This window comes from Hordeum vulgare, chromosome 7H (assembly GCF_904849725.1).
Source record: "Hordeum vulgare subsp. vulgare chromosome 7H, MorexV3_pseudomolecules_assembly, whole genome shotgun sequence".
Classification (NCBI taxonomy): Eukaryota; Viridiplantae; Streptophyta; class Magnoliopsida; order Poales; family Poaceae; genus Hordeum; species Hordeum vulgare.
The window spans coordinates 452893536-452917304 of NC_058524.1; the positions used below are offsets into that span (position 1 = coordinate 452893536).

Consider the following 23769-nt stretch of genomic DNA (forward strand, 5'->3'; position numbering starts at 1 on the left):
CTTTGCACATCAACTTCAATTGGTTCTTATTGCCGTGGCAAAGGGAAATGAACCATGTAAATGGTTTTTTGATCATGTTTCTTACTTGCTTAATATTGTTGGAGTTTCTTGCAAGCGCCATGACATGCTTCGAGATGTTAGAGCTCAAAAGGTTTTGGAAGCACTTGAAATGGGTGAAATTGAAAGTGGAAGTGGTTTAAATCAAGAGATGGGATTACCTAGACCCGGTGATACTCGATGGGGTTCTCATTTTCGAACCATTTTGCACATTGTTACCATGTATCCCACAATACTAGAAGTACTTGATGCTATTGGAAAAGATCCTTCACAAAGGGGTGAGTGGACAAGAATACGTGCAGTGACTTTTGCCTTGGAATCATATGACTTTGTTTTCAATCTTCATGTGATGCTTGTTATTCTTGGCCACACTAATGAGTTATCTCAGTCATTGCAAAAGAGGGATCAAGATATTGTTAATGCAATGGCACTTGTTAGTTTGGCAAAGAATAAAATGCGGCATATGAGGTCTCATGGTTGGGAAGAATTTCTTGCAAAGGTAACATTGTTTTGCAACAAACATGGCATTCAAGTTCCTACACCGGAGGATAGTTATGTGCCTCATGGAAGATCACCTCGGTATTATGAAGTGCAAAGAAATGATGATCGTTATAGAAGAGAAGTATATCTTGGTATCCTTGATCAAATCATTCAAGAGCTTGACAATAGGTTTGACGAGGTTAATATGGAGTTGTTGATTTGCATGTCTGCTTTGAATCCCGCCAATTCATTTGCTTCTTATGATGCACTCAAGGTAATGAAACTTGCTGAATTCTACCCTCAGGACATATCAAGCATGGATTTGGTAAGGCTAGAATTCCAACTTGCTACTTTTATTGATGATATGAGACAAGATGCTAGGTTCAGATCTGTGCATACTATTGGTGAACTATCTGTTATGCTTGTTTGTACAGACAAACATGTTCTCTATGATTTGGTCTACATGCTTATCAAATTGGTATTGATCTTACCGGTCGCCACAGCGAGTGTTGAAAGAGTATTCTCGGCAATGAATCTAGTGAAAAATAAATTGAGAAATAGTATGAGTGATGATCTCCTGAATGATTGCTTAGTGACATTCATTGAACGAGATGTGTTCTTGAAAGTAAGCGAGGACGACATTGTTGAAGCTTTCATGGCAAAGGAACGTCGTAGAGTTACTTAGTGTAGTAGTTTGCTACATATTTGTATCCATGTAAGACTTTGTATTTGCAACGTTGCAAATTTGCTACATGTGGGAACTATAATGTTGTCTGACTTTTGAGCTATATGTATTATATTGTTGCCAACTTTTGTGTGACACTTGGATTAGGTAGGAAAAAAAAATTAGGTGTGCACACCCTCCATTTCATTCCTGGCTCCGCCACTGCATAGTAGACGATCATACATACTAGGGGGTAGAGGTAAGCTATCCTACTGGAGCTCACCGGACCTACTAGCTATCCTACTGGAGCTCACCGGGTTGTCGTTCCTACGGCCGCCGGAGTTGGCCATCAAGGGTGGTGGAACGGAGGCGCGACGGCGGACTGGAGGCGCCGGCGGTGAGGTGGTGGAACTTTTCGCGGCGGCAGAGGGATAGGGTTTCGACCGTAACCAGCGGTCGAACCCGCAGATATAGCGGTCAAGTGCTCGCGTATACGGACCACCGCAAAAAGTTTTACGGACCGGGCTGCGTTTACAGTATCTGCTCTGGCAGAAAAAATAGTCCAAACCTGTATAGTCACCCGAATTTTACAATTTCGACGATTATACAGGGTCAGCTAGAGATGCTTTAAGTATAGGTTTCTTTGAGAGTTAAGATGAGGTTACGCAAAAAGCGTCATATAGAAAAATAGATGATACCCGCGTATTGTGGTGAAAATATCTTGTAATACATTTTAGTAAGATTTAGTTGTATGAAATATTTAAATTAATAATATATGATAAGTGAAAATTACATATTATATATTGTATTAGATTATTTTGAAGTTGAGAATTATTTTTTGAATATAGGTAGTATATATATAATATAATGATTTTTTTTTCATGCATGCTGGACAGTCCTTTCATAAAGTGACATGTATGCATGGCTTATGTGCGGATGTGAAAATAGAATTAGCGGAGATTAATAAATAATGAAAGATAATTTTCGTTCTAGACTTGTAGTGAGCCTTTTGATGATATGGCATGTGTATGTATGCATGTTAAAATAATAGAAATAATGATGATAAACTATTTATGTATATACTTTCTTCGTTTTTATTTACTCTGGATATAGAAAATAATATAAACATTCATCATAACAAATTTATATAATATGAAAGTACATTCAATAATAAATTTAATGGTATTATTTGTTATTGTGTATGCCAATATTTTTGTTTATAAATTTTACCAAAGTTTACCGAGTTTGATTTTGACCAAAGCTATATGCGGAGTAAATAAAAACGCAGGGATATGATTCTAATAAAAAAGCCTAAACAAAGTGAGTTAGCATCCGACGTGCTCAAATAGGCACGGGGGCAGTTTAACCGCCTCCGCTGCCAGACGATGCTTCCCTCCATCCTTTCAAAATCGAGAAAGGCGCCATCGCCCGCCGGACACTGCCGCCGTCTCCGTCGTCTCCTCTCCTCTTCCCTCGGCACAGCTAGAGCTCTGCCACCCAACACCGGCTTCGCAGCATCACCACCACCTCCAAGCACCAACCCCCGCCTCGCCTCTTCTCCCCATGCCTACCACCACCACACCTCCATCCTCCAATCCTGCGTTGCCTCTGGTTCCCTGCGCGCCGGTAGGCAGCTCCATGGCAGGCTCCTCGTCTCGGGCCTCGGCCCTGACACGGTACTGTCCACCAAGCTCGTCGACTTGTATGCGGCCTGCGGCCAAGTTGGGCACGCGCGCCGCCTGTTTGACGGAATGCCCAAGCGGAACGTGTTCCTGTGGAACGTGCTGATCAGGGCCTACGCACGGGAGGGACCTCGCGAGGCCGCGGTGCGGCTGTACCGCGGGATGGTGGAGCACGGCGTGGAGCCGGATAACTTCACGTACCCGCTGGTGCTCAAGGCGTGCGCAGCGCTCCTGGACCTGGAGACTGGGAGGGAGGTGCACCAGCGCGTCTCGGGCACGCGGTGGGGCCAGGACGTGTTTGTGTGCGCCGGTGTTGTTGACATGTACGCCAAGTGCGGGTGTGTGGACGATGCTCGAGCGGTGTTTGATGGGATCGCGGTGAGAGATGCTGTGGTGTGGAATTCAATGATTGCTGCATATGGGCAGAATGGGCGACCAATGGAGGCGCTTGCATTGTGCCGCGACATGGCTGCTAATGGTATTGGGCCCACAATCGCTACTCTGGTGAGTGCAGTATCAGCGGCGGCTGATGCCGCTGCTCTACCTAGAGGGAGAGAGCTGCATGGGTTTGGTTGGAGGAGGGGGTTTGGGCTGCAGGATAAGCTGAAAACTTCCCTTGTGGACATGTATGCCAAGAGTGGGTGGGTTCAGGTGGCTCGTGTTCTCTTTGAGCAACTTATGAAGAGGGAACTCGTTTCTTGGAATGCCATGATATGTGGATACGGGATGCATGGCCATGCTGACGAAGCGCTTGCACTGTTTAACAAAATGAAGGGAGATGCTCAAGTGACCCCTGACAACATCACTTTTGTTGGGGTTTTATCTGCCTGCAACCATGGAGGGATGGTTGAAGAAGCAAAAGAATTCTTTTATCTGATGGTTAATGCATACTCCATCAAGCCAACAGTGCAACATTACACTTGCGTTATAGATGTTCTTGGTCACACTGGTAGGTTTGAGGAAGCATATGATCTTATTAAGGGAATGTCTATCGAACCAGATTCAGGAATATGGGGGGCACTTCTCAATGGTTGTAAGATCCACAAAAATGTTGAGCTAGGTGAGCTAGCCCTGCAGAAGTTGATTGAGCTCGAGCCTGAAGATGCTGGTAATTATGTCCATCTATCAAATATCTATGCTCAGTCTGGGAAATGGGAAAAGGCTGCAAGGGTGAGAAAGCTAATGACCAATAGAGGCCTGAAAAAAATCCTCGCTTGCAGTTGGATTGAGTTGAAAGGGAAAACCCATGGATTTCTAGTTGGGGATGCATCTCATCCTAGATCAGATGAAATATATGGAGAGTTAGAGAGATTGGAAGGTCTCATGAGTGATGCTGGCTATGTGCCTGACATAATACCAGTTTTTCACAATGTGGATGACGATGAAAAGAGGAATATGGTGAGAAGCCATAGTGAGAGGTTGGCCATTGCCTTTGGGCTCATTAGTACACCTCCTGGGACAAAGCTTCTTGTGACTAAGAATCTTCGAGTTTGTGAGGACTGTCATGTTGTTATCAAGCTGATTTCACAGATTGTGCAGCGTGAAATCATCATAAGAGATGTTAACCGCTACCATCACTTTGTAAATGGTGAATGCTCTTGCAAAGACTACTGGTAGCTTTCACTGTGAATAAACAAGTTGAATTTGCTCGTATTAGTCTTATAAGACAGAAGATGGTCTTTTCCAAAACAGCACAGGTTAGCCAAAAAGAAAACAGCTCAGTTTTGAGAAATTCGAAAGTGACTGGAAATCTGTGATTGTCTTTTACTGTCAGAGTTCACCGTGATGTTCTTCTACAAGACAAGCTTGGATGCTGACTGAGGCAGCACAGAGTTGCAAAACGCAATGGTGATGACTTTGATATGGAGCACTTCATGTATGTAAATCATTCAGAGATGAAGAAACATGATCGTGTTCATTATGTAACACCTGGTTCTCCACTGGCCTTGCTTAAATTTAGTCCTTGTCAGGAGTGGTGTACACAATTTCAAGGTTAGCCTTCATGGTTTCAAAATGGTAAGCAACACAAAATGGGGGAAAATCTCGTTCTGATTTTCAATACTGGCAAGCTTTTGTCTGGAGGGCTGAGTTTTGTGCCCTGATGCCTATCAAAGGTTTTAAAAAAGCCTATTACGCCACTGGAGTAGCATCCCATGAACCTATTGGTCTTCATGAAGATATAAAATTATTAATTGAAGATGGAAATAACTATTTACAAGGTAGAGGAACCTGTTCATCTTTATTTCTGTGTCATGTTCGATCTACTGTGTTGCATATCTGCTCTATTCTTCTGTCTGGTGGGAAATATCCATCCTACTATTTGTTATATAATCAAAAGAAATAACCCTTTATCAGATATGAAGTCTGTTGGCCATTTTTCTATAAGTTGCAATATTGTCAATGTAACGCCCTAGACACACCCGCCAGTTACTGGTTGTTACTCCTGGTAGAATCTAGACTGGCCCCACGGATCAACACTAGTCTTTCATGTGCACTTTGTCCTCACTCATGCGCACCTGAGACCAACTTCCTAGTCGGTCACCAATCCTGAAATTATTCCAAGTTGAGCATGCTTAACTTTGGAGTTCTTTCTGAATGAGCTCCCCGGAAAGAAGGAATTCATTGTTGATATGAGTAGTCGGTTATCACAATCAAGGGCTTCAAATATAAGTTCTTACAAAGTAGCACAATGAATGAGGCTAGCTGCATTAGTTGAGAACGTTGATTAGGTGTTAACATATTTTTGTGTGAGTTATTATGGAGTAGCAAACCTTTGATTACGCGACTGGCTTGTCAGTAGTTTATCCACATTTGAAGAAACAAATCTAGCTTTGGCACTCCATTTTCCGTTTTCAGTTGGATAACTTGTTTTGCATATGTCATCTCTTCTTTTAGGACTTCACTATGCGCAAGAACCCTACTGAGAAATGAGAACCTGGAAAAAGTACTATGGTTCCTGGAGTATGAAAGATAACAGTGTTATCTTCTAAGTTGTCTTTCTGCACTTCACTCTGGACTGCTTCCCTGCACCAGATTCCTGAGGATCTGTGTAGATCTGTTGGCCCAGCGTCCAGTGTGGGTTGTGATGGACTGCTAACTATCGAAAATGAACTCCCTTTGTTTGTTGCATTGCTAATACGTACTTTTATTTTACATAAACAACTTGACATGACATCAATTCTGTGTCATAACTTATACAAAGTTGCACCTCAAAAAGAAAACTTATACAAAGTTGTAGGGTGGCGTTTTGCAAGTTTCAGGAGAGGTTTCTTTGCAACTCTACCTGTACTTGGGATCTTCATCTACACGTTGATCATGTCATGAAAAATGTGCTATGGCTGGGTTCCTTTTATGTTTTTTTTTGAATGAAAGGGGTTTCCCCCTGCCCCATTTTATTAGAATGAAGCAACATTGTCTTACATAACCTCCATAACCACTACAGAAGAACTAAGCAAAACAAAGACTAGGCTAAAGGCCAACACTTGAAAGTTTTTTAACCAGCATCCACAAGCTGGGAAGAGAATATCAGCACTGACACATAGGGAACACCTAGAATGCTTTTTATTACAGACCAAAGAAGGAAACGAGAGAAAGACTACTCAGCTTCCCGGTGGCCTCCCAGCGTCATCTCCATGCGATCCGAAGCAGCTCCCCACGCCTCCTGTTCAACAACCTGATATATTCCCGAAGAAGAACTGCCTGAGCATCGGCAAACAATATTTTCCATTGATTTAGATAAACGTCCAGCTTGGCAAGAATGCATTTTACACTTCTCCAAGATCGACCCTGAAAGCAAAATTCATTCCTTAGCTTCCAAATGCTCCACAAGGAGGCAACAACCATCATGTTTAGAACAACATTAGTCTTAGGACTACCCCACAACAATGTAACATCATCAAATCTTGAAATTTCTGGTATGTTAAACAACTCAGAGATAAATCCCCAAAGCTGTTTAGCAACTACACAATCAAAGAATAAGTGTTGCACTTATTCCTTAAAGCTACATAATAGACAAGTAGGATCTTCCACTAGTCTATGTTTTCAAGGTTATCTCTAGTTAACACTTTGTTATAAACACATAACCATAAAAAAACATGTATTTTTTGTGGACAGATCACCTTCCAAAGGCTATCACCAATGGTAGATACCACTCCCTCAAATTAATTTGCTCATAGAAAGATTTAACTGAGTAAGTGCCATTTGACTCCAGTTTCCAGATAGGAGAATCAGGTTCTCTTGAGAGAGGAGTTTGTTTCACCACCTCAATGAGTTGATCCCAAAGTGCTAAACCCGCCTGATCCACACATCTTCGGAATGTCAGTCTTCGGAACACCCCATCCCAAACTTGAGCCACTGTGCAATCTATCTGGTTACAAATTTCGAATAATTTCCAGAATTGAACTTTAAGGAAACAGTCCCCAGTCCAAACATCATGCCAGAAGCTAATCGATTCCCCATTTCCCAGTTTCCATTTTATAAAATACTTTCGCTCCAGATAGAGCCCGGGTGATGCTCTTCCAAAAGGTTGAGCCATTCCCACCACCGCTCCAAAGAACATTTGGAGAGTTCACATTATACTTACAACTGATAATTGTTTTCCAATCTCTAACCGAATCGTCCATAAAGTGCTTCCCCCATGAAGCCAACAAAACCATGTTATACTCTTTTATGTTAGGGATCCCTAACCCTCCAAATTCTTTCTCCTAGAAATCTGTCCCCCACCTGGCCAAGTGGTACTTATGTTTGTCATCCAAGCCCCCCCCCCCAAAGTGAGACATTTGGGAATTGATAGCATTAATAGCCCACTTAGGAAACCTAATCATAGACACGAGGTAAGCAGGAATACTGATAATGCATGCACAAAGCAGTACAATCTTCCCTTTGTAGGTTAGGAACCTCCCCATCCAGCCAGAAAGATTCTTAATGATTGTATCTATAATTGGCTGAATGTCTTCTCGTCTAAGATTATCATAATGAAGAGGTACACCTAGGTATTTTATAGGAAAAGCACCTAGTTTACAACAGAAAATCTGTGCAAACTCCATAGCCAGACCCTCTTCCACATTAATGGTCATAAGGTCACTCTTGTGGAAGTAGATTTTCAGGCCAGATAGATTTTCAAAACAGGCCAACAACCATTTGAAGTGCCTAGCTTTATCTACAAAGTTCTTCAGAAAGAGAATGGTATCATCTGCATATTGCGAACTCACCACACCTTCTCGAATGATATGAGGAAAAAGCCCCGTAATCAACCCCTGATTAGCATCTTTCTGAAGCATTTTGGAAAAAACATCACCAACCAAGTTAAAGAGCATGGGGGAGGATGGGTCCCCCTGTTTGAGTCCCTTACCCCCGACAAAATGAGGACCAATCGAATCATTAATTTTCACACTAAAAGTGTTGTTCATCAAAATACTGTTAATCCAAGAAATCCATCTAGCCCCAAAACCTCTCGAATGTAGCATTTCAAAGAGAAATTCCCATCTCACCCTATCATATGCTTTCTCATAATCAAGTTTCAGAACTAGGCCCTGTGATCCAGATTTCTTAACCTCATGAATGACCTCATGGGCCATAACCACACTCTCTAAAATATACCTCCCCTGAATAAACGATGTTTGGTTACAAGAAATCAGCCTATGGCCAACAGGGGCAACTCTATTGGTCATAGCTTCGGAGAAAATTTTAATCGCACAATTACTCAGGATAATAGGCCTGAATTTTTTCATGTCCTTGGCATTAGGTTCTTTAGGGATAAGCACAATTAACGCAAAGTTTAATACGTGTAACTCTAATTTCCCCGTTTCAAAATCTCTAACCAAAGCCATGAAATCCTTTTTGATTACATCCCAAAAGGACTAATAGAATAAGAAAGATAAGCCAGCTGGCTAGGGGCCCCATTGGCGTAAGTGCCAAAAATGGCATTCTTGATCTCCTCTTCGGTGAAGTCTCTCTAAAGGATGTCATTCTCCTCCTCGGTAACCATATCCTCCTCCTCCCAGAAGGAAGCGCCTAGGTTAATATTATATTTGGGTTCAAAACCAAAAAGGTTCTTGTAAAAGGAAGTTGCAATTTCTAGCATCCCCTCAGTAGACTGCACTAGACTATTATCTCCATTCAGTTCAGGAAGCTGGTTCTTCCGATGCCTATGGTTAGCCATTGCATGGAAATAGGCATTATTTTTATCCTCATCAACAATTTTACGATCTCGGGATCTCTGCCACAAGCGAGTTTCCTCCTGTTTCCAGATGAGATCAAGCTCAATTTTTATGCTCATCAACAATTTTATACTCCCTCCGTTTCTAAATATAAGGTGTATTAGTTAAAAAAAAGACAAACCATGTCTATGTTTGACCAACTTTATAATAAAATATATAATGATTTACAATACCAAATATATATAATACAAAAATATATTTCATGATGAATCTAGTGATAATGATTTGTTATTCTAGACCTTGCTATTTTGAAAAAATAATACACCTTATATTTAGGAACGGGGGGAGTAATTATTTTCTTGCTTCCAAAATATTTGAGAAAATTTAGGGAAACTTTCAACACATGGTCATGTTCAAAATATTGGACAAAACTCTGCATAACGTTTTCTATCTATTTCAAGTATTTGAAATATTTCTATAAGAATTATTCTCGGATAATTCCAGTAAAATTCTAGCATGTCGCAAATGAAAAATGTGATGATCTTGTCAATTTTCATCTCATTCCAAGTTGATCAGATGCACCAAATTTTTTCAAAACCCTCTGTGTCGAGAACGAAACTTGAGCAACTCTACGTTGCCAAGTTTTTCCTTTTGTGCTCAAATTTTGTGGACATGTTATAATACTCTAATAACGAATCCATACCAGGTGGTGCATCAAGGAGAAAAGATGAACCTGTCCAAAACCCCTCAAAACCTCTCCTGGTGATTTCTAGAATTGGGAATATTTGCATTGGTATGTTTCTCCAAATGACCCCAAACTTTTTGGGCATGCTCTAATCCTCAAATAATGGAACCACACCAAGTGGTGCATTAGGAGGAATTAATTTGCATGGATTTATTTAAGAGAAACCATTTATGCCCATTTCTAAGGTTCATCAAGTTTACATTGTCAACTTTCACCGTATAATCTCAAAATTGGTGATGAGGGCCAAATGGTCTTACCATTCACTCGTGGTAAATATCGAGGCCATAGGATTCTTCTGCTTAGCCCAAACACAACACAAACACCTTTAGCCACAAGCTAGAGGACAAGCAATGTTGACCTAAAAAGATTCCCCTTGCCTCCAATTTTCTACCACAATGTTTTAAACCCTCTTCTACCTCCAAAAAATTTGCTTAGGCCTTTGCTCAATTATTGGTGGGTAAAACCCCTTCATTTTACCACTTGGACAACATGGGTATGCCTCTTTTACCCCTCTCCCATTGTTTCTGTTCTTGCAAATGCCCCCAATTCTTTCCACAACCCCTCTTGCATGCTAATGCATCATTCCAAACCAAAATATGGCATGCTCATGTGGAAAGTATTAGCAGTACATCCAAACCTATATTATGACAGCAATTGTAGCCTTGTACTACAAGTACCATGTAGACTTGCCTCCCTCGGCTAAAAATTGGTGGACATGTAGTCCTTGCCTACCTAATGCCACTAGACAAAGTTTTGTTCCAAAGGCCATGCAATAAACACCCTTTGGCACAACCCCAAGTTTGCTGCTAGAAACTTGCTTTGAGTAAAAATCGAACCTAACCTGCTCCACATGGGTCCAAACTCCTCCATCACCCTCTGTCATGCATGTCGTGCACCCCTGACAGCATGTCCCGGCCAAAGGGTGGTCCTGGACATGGTGTGCCATGGTGTCCACACCACTGACATGCAGAAACGACGCTATGTTGCTTGTGCTTGTGCTTGTAGCTCCTTGGTGACCATGGCAGAGTGCCCACTCATGCCAGCGGACGCTCCTTGACCTCGCACGCTCCTCCACGACGCCAACTAGCCTCCAAGGGCACTCTGGCGCGTGTGCTTGCCACGCCCGGTCATCCAAGGCGCTCCCGAGCTCCCCCCATCGTCGCCCTGCCTATAAGCTTGCTCCGGAGCTGCCATCTGGAGACCTTCGCTCTCCCTCCCTCCTAAGCTACCCCTGGACCGACTCTCTCACCTCCCATGCTTTCTCCCTCCTCCCATGGCCGCCATGTCGCCGCCGTGGCCTCGGGTAAAATTCGGACAACCCAGTCGCCCTCCTCTCCTCCGAGCCTCACCTGGATTGTCCAATGCCTCGACACTCCTCCACATGGTTCATTTCCCTCCTCCTGATGGTCTCTCCACCATGCCCAGCATCGCCGTCGAATTCCTCCACCATGACCGAAGTCGTGGTCGCCCCCGATCGTCCCCGGGGCCAAAAGACACCCTGGCGGGTGCGGCAGGCTGCCCCAGGCCCAACGGTGGCCGGAGCACCGCCGTAGGCGGCTTGATCATGCTCGATTGAGCTCCCTCGCCTCTCCCTGCTCTAGCGGGAGGTGGGAGGTGGATATGATTGTAGGGCCCGTCGGAAACTGGCGGCAATGGAGCGCCAATGCAATGTAGATGATGCGCATGATGCGATAATGAATGCGACAAATAAATAATCATAGGGCGGCAATGGAATAAAAGGGGAATCTTCTGGAGAGTCGGGCTCGGGCTGTTACAGTCCTGTTTGCTTGGAGGGTGATGATTTTAGTGCTAAAATTGGAAAGGTGGGTTTGGGGAGGTCAAAACTTTAACTAGTGATGTGCCCACTATATTGGACTACAAGGACTTTAATTATGATAATTTGTCTTTAGTAGAATGTATTTCCTTGCTGCAATCCATTATTAGCTCACCCAATGCTTATGAACAAAACAAAGCTTTTGCTCAACATATAGTACAAGCTCTGGTAAAAGCTTATGATGAGAAACTACAGCATGAAGTTTCTATTCCTAGAGAGTTGCATGATGAGTGGGAACCTACAATCAAAATTAAGATAAATAGATATGAATGCAATGCTTTTTGTGACCTTGGTGCTAGTGTTTCAACTATACCTAAATCTTTATGTGATGTGCTTGCTCACACTAATATTGAAGAACGTTCCCTAAACTTGCATCTTTTGGATTCTAACATTAAGAAACCCTTAGGTAGAAATTAATGATGTGCTTATAATTGAAAATAAAAAATATTTTCCTATAGATTTCATTGTGCTTGATATTCATTGCAATCCTACTTGTCCAATTATACTTGGAAGACCCTTCCTACGAACTATTGGTGTAATCATTGACATTAAAGAGGGAAACATAAGGTTCCAATTTCCATTAAAAAGGAATGGAACACTTCCCTAGAAATATAATTAGACCACCTTATGATTCAATCATGAGAGCTACTTATGGGTGGAGTGTCAAATATGACAACACTTGAAACTATGCAATATGCCTAGCTAGGGGCGTAAAACAATAGCGCTTGTTGGGAGGCAACCCAATAGTTATCTTTATTTTTGTCTTTTTACTTTATGTTTGTTTGTTATAACATGATTATTGGCTCTGTAATGATTGTGTTTTATGTTTTAATTAGTATTCGTGCGACGTAAAGCCTTTGGGATGATTTGTAGGATGAGTAGAATTGATATGGTGCAAAAACAGAAACTTTGACGTCCATTGTAGAATTTCACTGATTTTACTGAAACATATTTTTAAGCTAAAATTTTTACACAAAATTTCTATAGAAATTACTCAGGTTTTCCTAAGTTTTCATAATTTTTCGAATTACAGAAGCATAGGTTCAGTATAGATTACTACAGGCTATTCTGTTTCAGTCAAATTCTGTTTCTGCTTGCATAGTTTGCTTGTTTTGATGATACTATGGATTGCATCGGGGGTATAAGACGTGGAGAATTTATAAGAAAGTAACTTATGCTAAAATAAAATAATAATCAACTTATAACAGTACCTTAAAGTATCTGATATGTTGCATATACTAACGGATCTCACGAAGTTTGGTTGAGCATTATGTGATTGAAGTTTTCAAGTTTTGGGTATTATTCCGATGGACAAAGGAATGAGGAGCAGTGAAAGCCTAGCTTGGGGATTCCAAAGGCACCCCAAGGAAATATTCTAGGAAGACTCAAGCATCGAATCTTGGGGATGCCTCCCTCTTTCATCTCAACCCATCGGTATGTCACTTGGAGCTACATATTTATTCATCACATGACATGAGTTTTGCTTGGAGTGTTGTTTGCTTTTGTTGAATTTTACTTTCAATTTTCCACAATCATCATTTCTTGGACACACCTATTTTATAGAGATACACCGTCATCATAATATGTTAGAATACTTTATGCGCTTCACTTATATATTTTGAGCTTAGCAGTTGCTCTAGTACTTCACTTATATCTTTTTGAGCACAGTGCTGTGTAGATTTTATAAAAATATCATACTCTTGTTCTTCACTTATATTTGTTTTGAGAGTTAAATAAATAGTGACGGTAATTTGCATGGGTCATAAGACTAGATCAAAAATAATAGGTGTTGAGTGAATGATAATTAAAACCATCATGTATCACATATAGAGAAATCATAGCTTAACAATATTGATGTGGTGATATGAAAAAGGTGTGAGTGCATTATTATTAATTCAGAGAGGTCTCAATATGAGGATATGTTAAACTTCTTGTTCATCTAAAAATTAAAAGGGAATGGTGATGATGTGTCAACATTTCTATTCCTCGTTGAAATCCTAGTGTTGTTTCGAGTCGAAGTCGCACGATGGTTAATTCCTACCAACTCTCTCCCTCGGGGCTTGCGAGTAGTAATTTGATTTGTGACAAAACTAATAAAACATTGCAATAAGTATATGAGTTCTTCATGACTAATGTGACACCATGGATATACGCAATCTCACCTCCTCCTATTTGCTAGCCTCTTCGGTACCGTACATTGCCCGTTCTCACCTCGAGGATGGGCGCTAATTTCACCGGTGCATCCAACCCCCGTGATATGACACACTCTGTTGCACATAAGCATTATTTTATCTTCCTCAAAACAGCCACCATACTTACCTATCATGGCATTTCCATACACATTCTGAGATATATTGTCATGCAAATTCCATCATCACTTCACATGACTTGTTCATTCTTCATCATAATGCTTTGCATGATCATATGGAGCTGACATAGTATTTGTGGCAAAGCCACAATTCATCATATTTTTGATACATATCATGCTAGATCTTTGCACATCGTGGCACACTGCTAGAGGCATTCATACATAGTCGTACCTTCCTATCAGTTTTCATATTGTGTTGTAAGTAAACAAAAGTGTGATGATCATCATTATTAGAGCATAGTCCCAGTGAGGAAAAAAATGGGGGAGGCCAAATGAGACCACCATATAAAAATGAATGAGAGAAAATAGAGACAAGGGACTTTGCTACTATCCTTTAGCACACTTGCCTCAAAGTGGCACCTTGTAATCATTTTTTCATAAACTTGGCTTGTATATTCCGATGACGGGCTTTCTCAAATACCTGAGGTCTTCATGAGCAAGCAAGTTGGATGCACACCCCCACTTAGCTATAGTTGAGCTTTCATACACTTATAACTCTAGTGCATCATTTCCATGGAAATCCCTACTCCTTGCATCCTATCGACGAGCATCTCTATAGCCCGTTGGTATGCCTAGTTGATGTGATACTATCTTCTCCACTTTTTACCCCATTTAAACCTACCACCATATTCTATTCCACATATATGTTATATCCAATGGTTCACGCTCATATATTGAGTGAAGAATAAAAAGTTGATACATATTGAAAAAGTATGATCCAATTGTTGCCTGACTTGGGCACGGTGGTGCTTGGCATTTGTATTAATGTGGTGAAGATGGAGCCATCCCTTGCTAATATAATAAGATGAATGGGGTAAAACAATCTTTGAGGATCGTATACTTTGGAAGATTAATGATTTTTTTGCTTATACTTATAAGTATTACTATGTTAATGTCTATTAATTCAGAATTTCTCAATGAGCATACATGCACAAAGGTTACATAATGGGTAGCATGTCACATCAAAAATTCTTTTTTTATAATTTACCTACTCGAGGACGAGCAGTAATTAAGCTTGGGGATGCTTGATACGTCTTCAATGTTTCTATAATTTTTTATTGTTACATGCTGATATATTATCATTCTAAAATACTTTTTGGGTATTCATTTACCAGTTTGTATTATTTTTGAGCATTAAGCTATTGACCCACTTCCCAATGCCACTTGATGTTTTCTGCATGTTTTTTAGTTTGCAGGTTTACCATACCAAATGAAGTGCATTTGACCTGAAACTTTTTGGAGATCTTTTCTGGACCAAAAGAAGACCACCAAGCGCCGGAAGAAGGCTGTGGGCCACACAAGGGCCCCACAAGCCAACCCGACACGGCCTGGGGGCATGCCTTGTTGGCTTGTGGGGCCCTTGAGGCCCTCATGACTCCTTTCTCTGGCATATAAATTCCCAATTAACCTAAGAACCCCAGAGGCAGTCCCTAAACACTTTTTACACTACCGCAAGTCTCTGTTCCGAGGGGAGGCCATCTGGAGCTCCTTTTCGCCACCCTTTCGGAGGGGGGATTGATCACGGAGGGCCTCTTCATCAGTCTTGGCGCCCTCATGATGATGTGTGAGTAGTTCACCACAAACCTATGGGTCCATAGCTAGTACCTAGATGGCAATCTCTCTCTCTCTCTTTATCTTCAACACAATGATCATCGCATCTTCGCTTTGATCCACATGATGTAATTCCTTTCGTGCGGTGCGTTTGTTGGGATCCGATGAATTGTGGGTTTATGTTCAGATTATTCATGATAAATATTTGAGTCTTCCCTAAATACTAATTTGATTATTATGTGCATGATTATGATAGCTTCGTAATATTCTCGGTGAGAGAGGTGCGCTGTAGTAGGTTCAACCTAGCGGATTTTTATATCCAGTGATAGAAGGGGACAATATGCGTCTTTGTGTTGCTGCTACTAAGGATAAAACAATGTGGTTTATTCATTTTGTTTGAGTTTAATTTTTCTACATCATGTCATTGTTCTCCATGGATTACTCTGTTTTAATTAATATTCTAGATGCATGCTGGATAGCGGTCGATGAGTGGATAGTAGTGATAGGTGCAGGCAGGAGTTTGCCAATTTGTTGATGGACGTGATGCCTATATGCACATGATCATTGTCGTGAATATCACATTACTATCCGCTTTTGTGTCAATTGCCCAACAGTAATTTGTTTACCCATCATGTACTATTTTTCATGAGAGATGCCATTAGCGAAAACTATGGCCCCCGGGTCTATTCACAACATATTTACAAAACTTTCAATACCTTGCTGCCATTAACTTGTTTTCATTTTATTTTGCAATTTACAACTATCTACAATTATCTACACACCTCACTCGCTTGCATATAACAAGTTCAACGGGATTGACAACCCTCTTGTCTGCATTGGGTGCAAGTAGTTTGTTTTTCTGTGTGCAACCGCTGAAGGCGGTTGTGGTTGATATTCCTATTGGTTTGATAAACCTTGGTTTAATAACTAAAATCAATACAAACTAATATATTCAACCTTCCCAAAGCCACTCGAAAATGCTAAAGTGTTGAATTGACCCATTTAGTGCAACAGAATGCTAGAGAGGGTCTCCTTATAAGAGAGATACATGTTCCATAGTAATTGCTATGTTCGATGCTTTTAGCCGGTCGACCATTCTTTTACTTCGTGTAATGAAGTAAAAATCTTAATAGATCAGATTTTGTGTGCATCTTTTTGACGGGTAAGCAGAAAATGTTCAATCAATTCTAACAGGAAAACAAACTCTTGTGATGACTTGTTTGGTTGCCTGCATAAGGCCCAACCAGGCCCATGCGGGATAAAAATGGGTTGATTGGTTGCATGCATACACTGTTCCGCCTGCATGACGTGAATTTAAAGCAATCTTGAACCAAGCCCAACAGCTACACCCGAAGCGGTAGTTTCTGGAGTCCAAGCTCGGGCGAGGTAGCGCAGGGGAACACGACGCTAAGCTCGTGCAACCAGGGAGATGACGCGAGCTTCCATGCGCCTCTGAAAAATCAACAAGAGGATTTTGGCTCACCTCCCGCCAATTCGGTCGCCCCTATTTAGCCCCCTCCTCTCACCACCTAAAGTCCTGCCACCTTTCTCCCCCTTTCGATATTTCCCGCTGATGCACATCGGCATCAACGAACAGCAAGCATAGCTCCTTCACCGGCTGACGGTCCATGGAAGCGGCGACTCTTGTCCTCAACTTCTCCGATCGTTCCAGCATCCCCCTCAAGCGGCAGCCATGGACTTTGTGAGTTAAATCACCCCTTTCTCTGTGTTCATTCTAGCTAGATCTGAGATGATGTGGTCGTATGGTTAGATGTGCACGAATGTGGTAGGGTTGATTCTTGCATATATCTATTAGTATATGACAGATTATGATGTTGTGGTAGCTATTTGTGGTTGATTCATAGCTACTTGTGGTGGATTTGTAGCATACTAGAGTAGCTATTTGTGATGAACACACATGATTCGTAGCTAGTTGTGATGTTGGTGGTGGTGAATTCATAGCTAGTTGTGGTGGATTTGTAGCATGCTAGAGTAGCTGTTTGTGATGAATACACATGATAGATAGGTAGCTGTGATGTTATGCTAGCTGTTGATGATGGGTTCATAGATCGCCCGGTTGTGATGTTGTGTGCTATGCTTACTGTTAACGCATACTATGATAGATTACTTGTTAACCACACAGACGCAAGATCTTAGTCAGACCCTTGTCCTATCCGAGAACCACTTCACTGCGTCCTATGTTGAGGACTCTCAACCCCTCCTCGATGAGCACATGACTACTGATTCAAAGGTGTTAGAGGTATCATCCCGTGGTTCCCTTTTCTTGCGAGTTGTGCTCGTTGAGCCAAATGCCATTGTTGCCGCCGTTACACCGACGGCAGGAGCAAATGCAAAGAAGGATAGTAGGGGAGTGATGACCCACAAGTATAGGGGATCTATCGTAGTCCTTTCGATAAGTAAGAGTGTCGAACCCAACGAGGACCAGAAGGATCTGACAAGTGGTTTTCAGCAAGGTAATCTCTACAAGCACTGAAATTATCGGTAACAAGTAGTTGTGTGACAAGATGATTCGTAGCAAGTAGCAAGTAACAAAAGTAACCACGGTGCAGCAAAATGGCCCAATCCATTTTGTAGCAAGGGAAAATCCTGGAGAAACTCTTATAGGAGGTAAAACGCTCCCGAGGACACATGGGAATTTCTGTCAAGCTAGTTTTCATCAAGTTCATATGATTTGCCTTCGGTACTTTGATAGTTTGATATGTGGGTGGACCAGTGCTTGGGTACTTCCCTTACTTGGACAAGCATCCCACTTATGATTAACCCCTCTCGCAAGCATCCACAACTATGAAAGAAGAATTAAGACAAAGTCTAACCATAGCATTAAACTAGTGGATCCAAATCAGCCCCTTACGAAGCAACACATAAACTTGGGTTTAAGCTTCTGTCACTCTAGCAACCCATCATCTACTTACTACTTCCCAATGCCTTCCAATAGTCCCAAATAATGGTGAAGTGTTATGTAGTCGACGTTCACATAACACCACTAGAGGAAAAACAACATACAACACATCAAAATGTCGAACGAATACCAAATTCACATGACTACTTATAGCATGACTTATCCCATGTCCTCAGGAACAAAAGTAACTACTCACAAAGCATAATTATGTTCATGTCCACAGAGGTATTCAATAGCATCAAGGATCTGAACATATAATCTTCCAACGAGTAATCCAACTAGCATAAACTACAAAGAGTAATTAACACTACTAGCAACCTTACAAGTACCAATCGGAGTCGCGAGACGGGGATTGGTTACAAGAGATGAACTAGGGTTTGGAGATGAGATGGTGTTGATGAAGATGTTGATGGTGATGAGTCCCCTCCGACGAGAGGAGTGTTGGTGATGAAGATGGTGACGATTTCCCCCTCCGGGAGGGAAGTTTCCCCGGCAGGACGACCCTGTCGGAGCTCTAGATTGGTTCTGCTCAAGTTCCGCCTCGTGGCGACGGCGATTCCTCCCAAAAGCCTCCACTTGATTTTTTCTGGAACGAAACCCTCCTTATAGCAAAAGAGGGGAGCCAAAGGGCCAACAGGGAGCCTAGAAGCCCCCTAGGCGCGGCCGGGGGGGGAGGAGGTCGCGCCTAGCAGGCTTGTGGCCTCCTGCTGGCTCCCCTCTGGTACTTCTTCGGCCCAGTATTTTTTATAAAATCCAAAATAAATCCTCGTTGATTTTCACGGCTTTTGGAGTTGCGCAGAATAGGTATCTCAAACTTGCTCCTTTTTCAGGCCAGAATTCCAGCTGCCGGCATTCTCCCTCTTCATGTAAACCTTGCAAAATAAGAGAGAAAAGGCATACGTATTGTACCGTGAAGTGTAATAACAGCCCATAAAGCGATAAATATCAACATAAAAGCATGATGCAAAATGGACGTATCAACTCCCCCAAGCTTAGACCTCGCTTGTCCTCAAGCGGAAGCCGAGATCAATAAATATGCCCACATGTTTAGAGAGAGGTGTTGACAAAACAATATATGGACATGCATGCATCATGATCATAGTCAGAACAAAAATATCATCATATAATCTCTCATGCTAAAGTGATAATTCCTTCACAAAGAAAGTATGGATCAAGAGCCTTACTGAGAATTAACAACCAATAGCCCTTAGTCACTGAAGCAATTGGAATTAATAAGAGCTTGTAAAGCAAATCCACATACTCAATCAACCTTTCGTCTTCTACAATTGCTACAACTCACATGGTACTCATGAGATCAAAGTTTTAGTCGGACACAAAGAAAGATAGGGGCTTATAGTTTCGCCTCCCATCCATTTACCTCAAAGGGTAATGTCAACAATAATAATTCATGAATACTTACCTCCAAGTTGACATATTAATATAGATCTTTCCCTAGCATATGACGTTAGCCAAGATAAAGGCGAAATAAGGAATTGGTGTAGACCACCATGACTCTTTTAGGGACCAAAAGTAAAGGTACAAGATAGGCCCTTCGCAGAAGGAAACATAGATTGTCATGCGCTTTTGAGGTTTGGATGTGTGTCCTATTAGTGTGAAGGAACGTCACTTTATATTGCCTCCTGTGATGAAGAACTTTATTATGCAGTCTGTCACTTTTATGTCTTCCTCATCACAGGTTCGTACAAAGCTTATTTTCCACACACTAATAGATCATACATATTTAGGGAGCAATTTTTATTTCTTGCACCGGTGACAACTTACTTGAGGGATCTTATTCAATCCTTGGTAGGTATGGTGGACTCTCATGGCAAAACTGGGTTGAAGGTTTATGGATGCACAAGTAGTATCTCTACTTGGTGCGGGAGTTTTGGCTGATATGGGGTGGAAGCAATCGTCACATGCTAAGGGATCTCTAGTCTTATAATCATTGTTCGGAACCAAGCAAGCATAATTTATTATGTTGTCTTCCTTGTCCAACATCTACTTCTAAGCATGCAATAGTGTAGTGAGTGTTCACAATCATAAATGGTGTCCAAGATGATATATTTATATGTGAACCTCTCCTTCTTTATCACTTCCAGTTAATTGCAACAATGACCAAGGTCTATGTTTGTCCACCCTCAACAAGTTTCAATCGTCATTCTTTTTATATACGAAGCTATCACTTCTCATAAGATCATTACATGATCTTTCATGCTTTTGTTCTTTTATCATTCTTTTCTTTAGATCATGGCATGAAGCAAGGCCCTTAACTAAGACACTCTTTATTATATGGCTCACGAGCTCGAATACATCGGGGGTGACAGAAAGCAAAACTCAGGCCTAAAACACTAAGAACTTTATTCTACTAGAGAAATATAAAACCAAAAAGGATTGAACTAAGAAAAGGTAAAGGCAAAAGATGTGATGGTGATACGATACCGGGGCAACTCCCCCAAGCTTGGCACTAGCCAAGGGGATTGCCCATACCCATGCTTAGTTGTCTTCCTTTGGAGGTGATGGTGGTGGAGTTGTTGCAACATGGGTTTGATCCTCTGTCTTCCAAGAAATAGGTGCTCCATCATGCAAATATGACCGAGTCTCCGGAATCCTCAAATCTGCAGCCAACCGTATAGATTTAAATCTATACTCATACTCATAGTTTTGGTTCTGTAGGTCATAGATCTGGCCTTGGAGGTGATCAATTCTATCATAGAGCTTGGAGAGGTGCTTCCCGATGTAATTGGCATCTATCTTGTGCTTGTTGGTGAACTCCGTGATCATCATGTGGTTGGCGTTGAGTCCATGCTCCACCATCCCTTGGCACTTGAAGACTTGTTGCTCCATTGCTTCGAGCCTCGCTTCCATGCTTCTGGTCTTCTTGGGGCCCTCAACATCACGGATGTGCAGCATCCCCTCACGCATCTCGATAGATTGAGGGTGTTGCAGCACTCCCGTGAGGTAGGGATTGATGACCTTCTCGAAGATCTTGTCCTTCGGAGCTTTTGGGGACGCCATAGTGATCTAGATCTGCAGCAGAAACAGGCTCGAAACAAAAACGGAGGAAATTTCCATGATACGAGGGTCAGACCTTTCGGGAGAATATATAATGATTTTTTCGACCAGAAGGAGTACTCCGCAAGAAAACGGAGTCCGGGAGGCACACGAGGTGGTCACAAGCCCCTCAGGCGCGGCCAGGGGGTGGCCCACACCTGGCAGGCTTGTCGCCTTCTCGTGCACTTTCCGGACTACTTTAATTTTTTCTATTTTCCACAAATTCCAAAACGGAAAAAGATTCCTACTGGAAAAGTTTTGGAGTCGGTTTACTTACCGAATCACATACCTCTTCGTTTTCAGAGTCTGAAACAGGCTGATAAATATCCCTTGTGTACTCCTCCGGAGTTATGGTATTGATAATATTGCTTTCAACATTTATGGGAGTACCTGAGATATAATGCTTGATTCTTTGCCCATTTACCACTCTCGGAAAATTACCTTCCGTGTTGTTGATCTTGATGGCACCGAAACGATATACTTCCTCAACAATGTAAGGACCTTCCCATTTAGAGAGAAGCTTGCATGCAAAAAATCTTAAACGAGAATTATATAGCAAGACATAATCACCTACATTGAACTCATGTTTCTATATCATTTTATCATGCCACCTCTTAACCTTTTCTTTGAACAACTTGGCATTCTCATATGCCTGAGTTCTCCATTCATCAAGCGAGCTAATGTCAAATAACCTCTTCTCACCAGCAAGTTTGAAATCAAAGTTGATCTCTTTGATTGCCCTATAAGCCTTATACTCTAGCTCAACAGGTAAATGACATGCTTTACCGTAAACCATTTTGTACGGAGACATGCCCATGTGATTCTTATAAGCAGTTCTATAAGCCCACAGTGCATCATCGAGCTTCTTAGACCAATTCTTTCTAGACCTATTGACAGTCTTTTGCAGAATTAGTTTAATCTCTCTATTGCTTAGCTCTACTTGACCACTGGACTGAGGGTGATAGGGAGATGCAATTCTATGATTGACATCGTACTTATCGCGCGTTTTACGGAAAGCACCATGAATGAAATGTGAACCACCGTCGGTCATTAGATATCTAGGGACTCCAAATCTAGGGAAAATAACTTCTTTAAGCATCATGATAGAGGTGTTGTGATCATCACTACTAGTCGAGATAGCTTCTACCCACTTAGTAATGTAATCAACAGCAACTAGGATATGAGTATACCCGTTGGATTTTGGAAAAGGTCCCATATAATCAAAACCCCAAACATCAAATGGTTCAATGACAAGTGAATAATTCACACGCATTTCCCGACGTTTACTGATATTACCTATTCTTTGACATTCGTCACAAGACAATACAAACTTACGGGCATCCTTGAAGAGAGTGGGCCAATAGAAACCTGATTGCAATACCTTGTGTGCAGTTCTATCTCCCGCATTGTGTCCTCCGTAGGCCTCGGAGTGACACTTCTATAGGATCTGTCCCTGTTCATGTTCAGGTACACAATGTCTAATAACACCATCTACTCCTTCCTTATAAAGGTGAGGATCATCCCAAAAGTAATGTCTCAAATCAAAGAAGAATTTCTTCTTTTGTTGGTATGTGAAACTAGATGGTATATATTTGACAACGATATAATTTGCATAATCAGCATACCACGGTGTACTACGTGAAGTATTGATGACATTCAATTGCTCATCAGGAAATCTATCATCAATAGGTTGTGGGTCATCAAGAACATTATCCAACCTAGACAAGTTATCTGCTACGGGGTTATCAGCACCCTTCCTGTCGACAACATGCAAATCAAATTCTTGTAGCAAGAGAACCCATCTGATAAGTCTAGGTTTAGCGTCTTTCTTTTCCCTGAGGTACTTAATAGCAGCGTGATCAATGTGAATAGTGACTTTGGAATCAACTATGTAAGATTTGAACTTTTCACATGCAAACACGACTGCTAAAAATTCAGTATGGGAGCTATAATAGCAAGGAGGCTGAATAAAAATGCCAGTGAGGGGGATTTCTTTGGTGAAGTTTATGCTACACGCTTAGCAAATTTTCTTGGAGTATCCATCCGTCCAGAAGACCCTCCTCTCCGTATAGCCTACCTTGATCGTGTCGCTCTAACACACTACCAGTTCCTTGAGAGAGATCATGGATCCCTCCTTTACCGCTTGATATTTAACCGGCAGCGTGTTTTCCATATTACCCTTCCTGCTCCTGCTTTCTTTGACTTTCAGGTAAAACGTAGATACTACATAACCATAGGAGAGGCAGAGGAGTATGA

General features: G+C 41.6%; 1 protein-coding gene across 1 annotated transcript; it reads left to right on the plus strand.

The window, feature by feature from the left end:
- The first annotated feature begins 2567 nt into the window (after positions 1–2567).
- LOC123408875 (pentatricopeptide repeat-containing protein At1g08070, chloroplastic-like) lies at positions 2568–5239 on the plus strand. Its single transcript, XM_045101910.1, has one exon. It carries the CDS (start codon positions 2587–2589, stop codon positions 4498–4500), a length of 1914 nt encoding a protein of 637 aa, XP_044957845.1. The 5' UTR covers positions 2568–2586; the 3' UTR covers positions 4501–5239.
- Positions 5240–23769: the final 18530 nt, after the last annotated feature.

Bases quoted from the DNA above. Each gene is read 5' to 3' on its own strand.
- LOC123408875 (XM_045101910.1), top strand. From the start codon at position 2,587: ATGCTTCCCTCCATCCTTTCAAAATCGAGAAAGGCGCCATCGCCCGCC.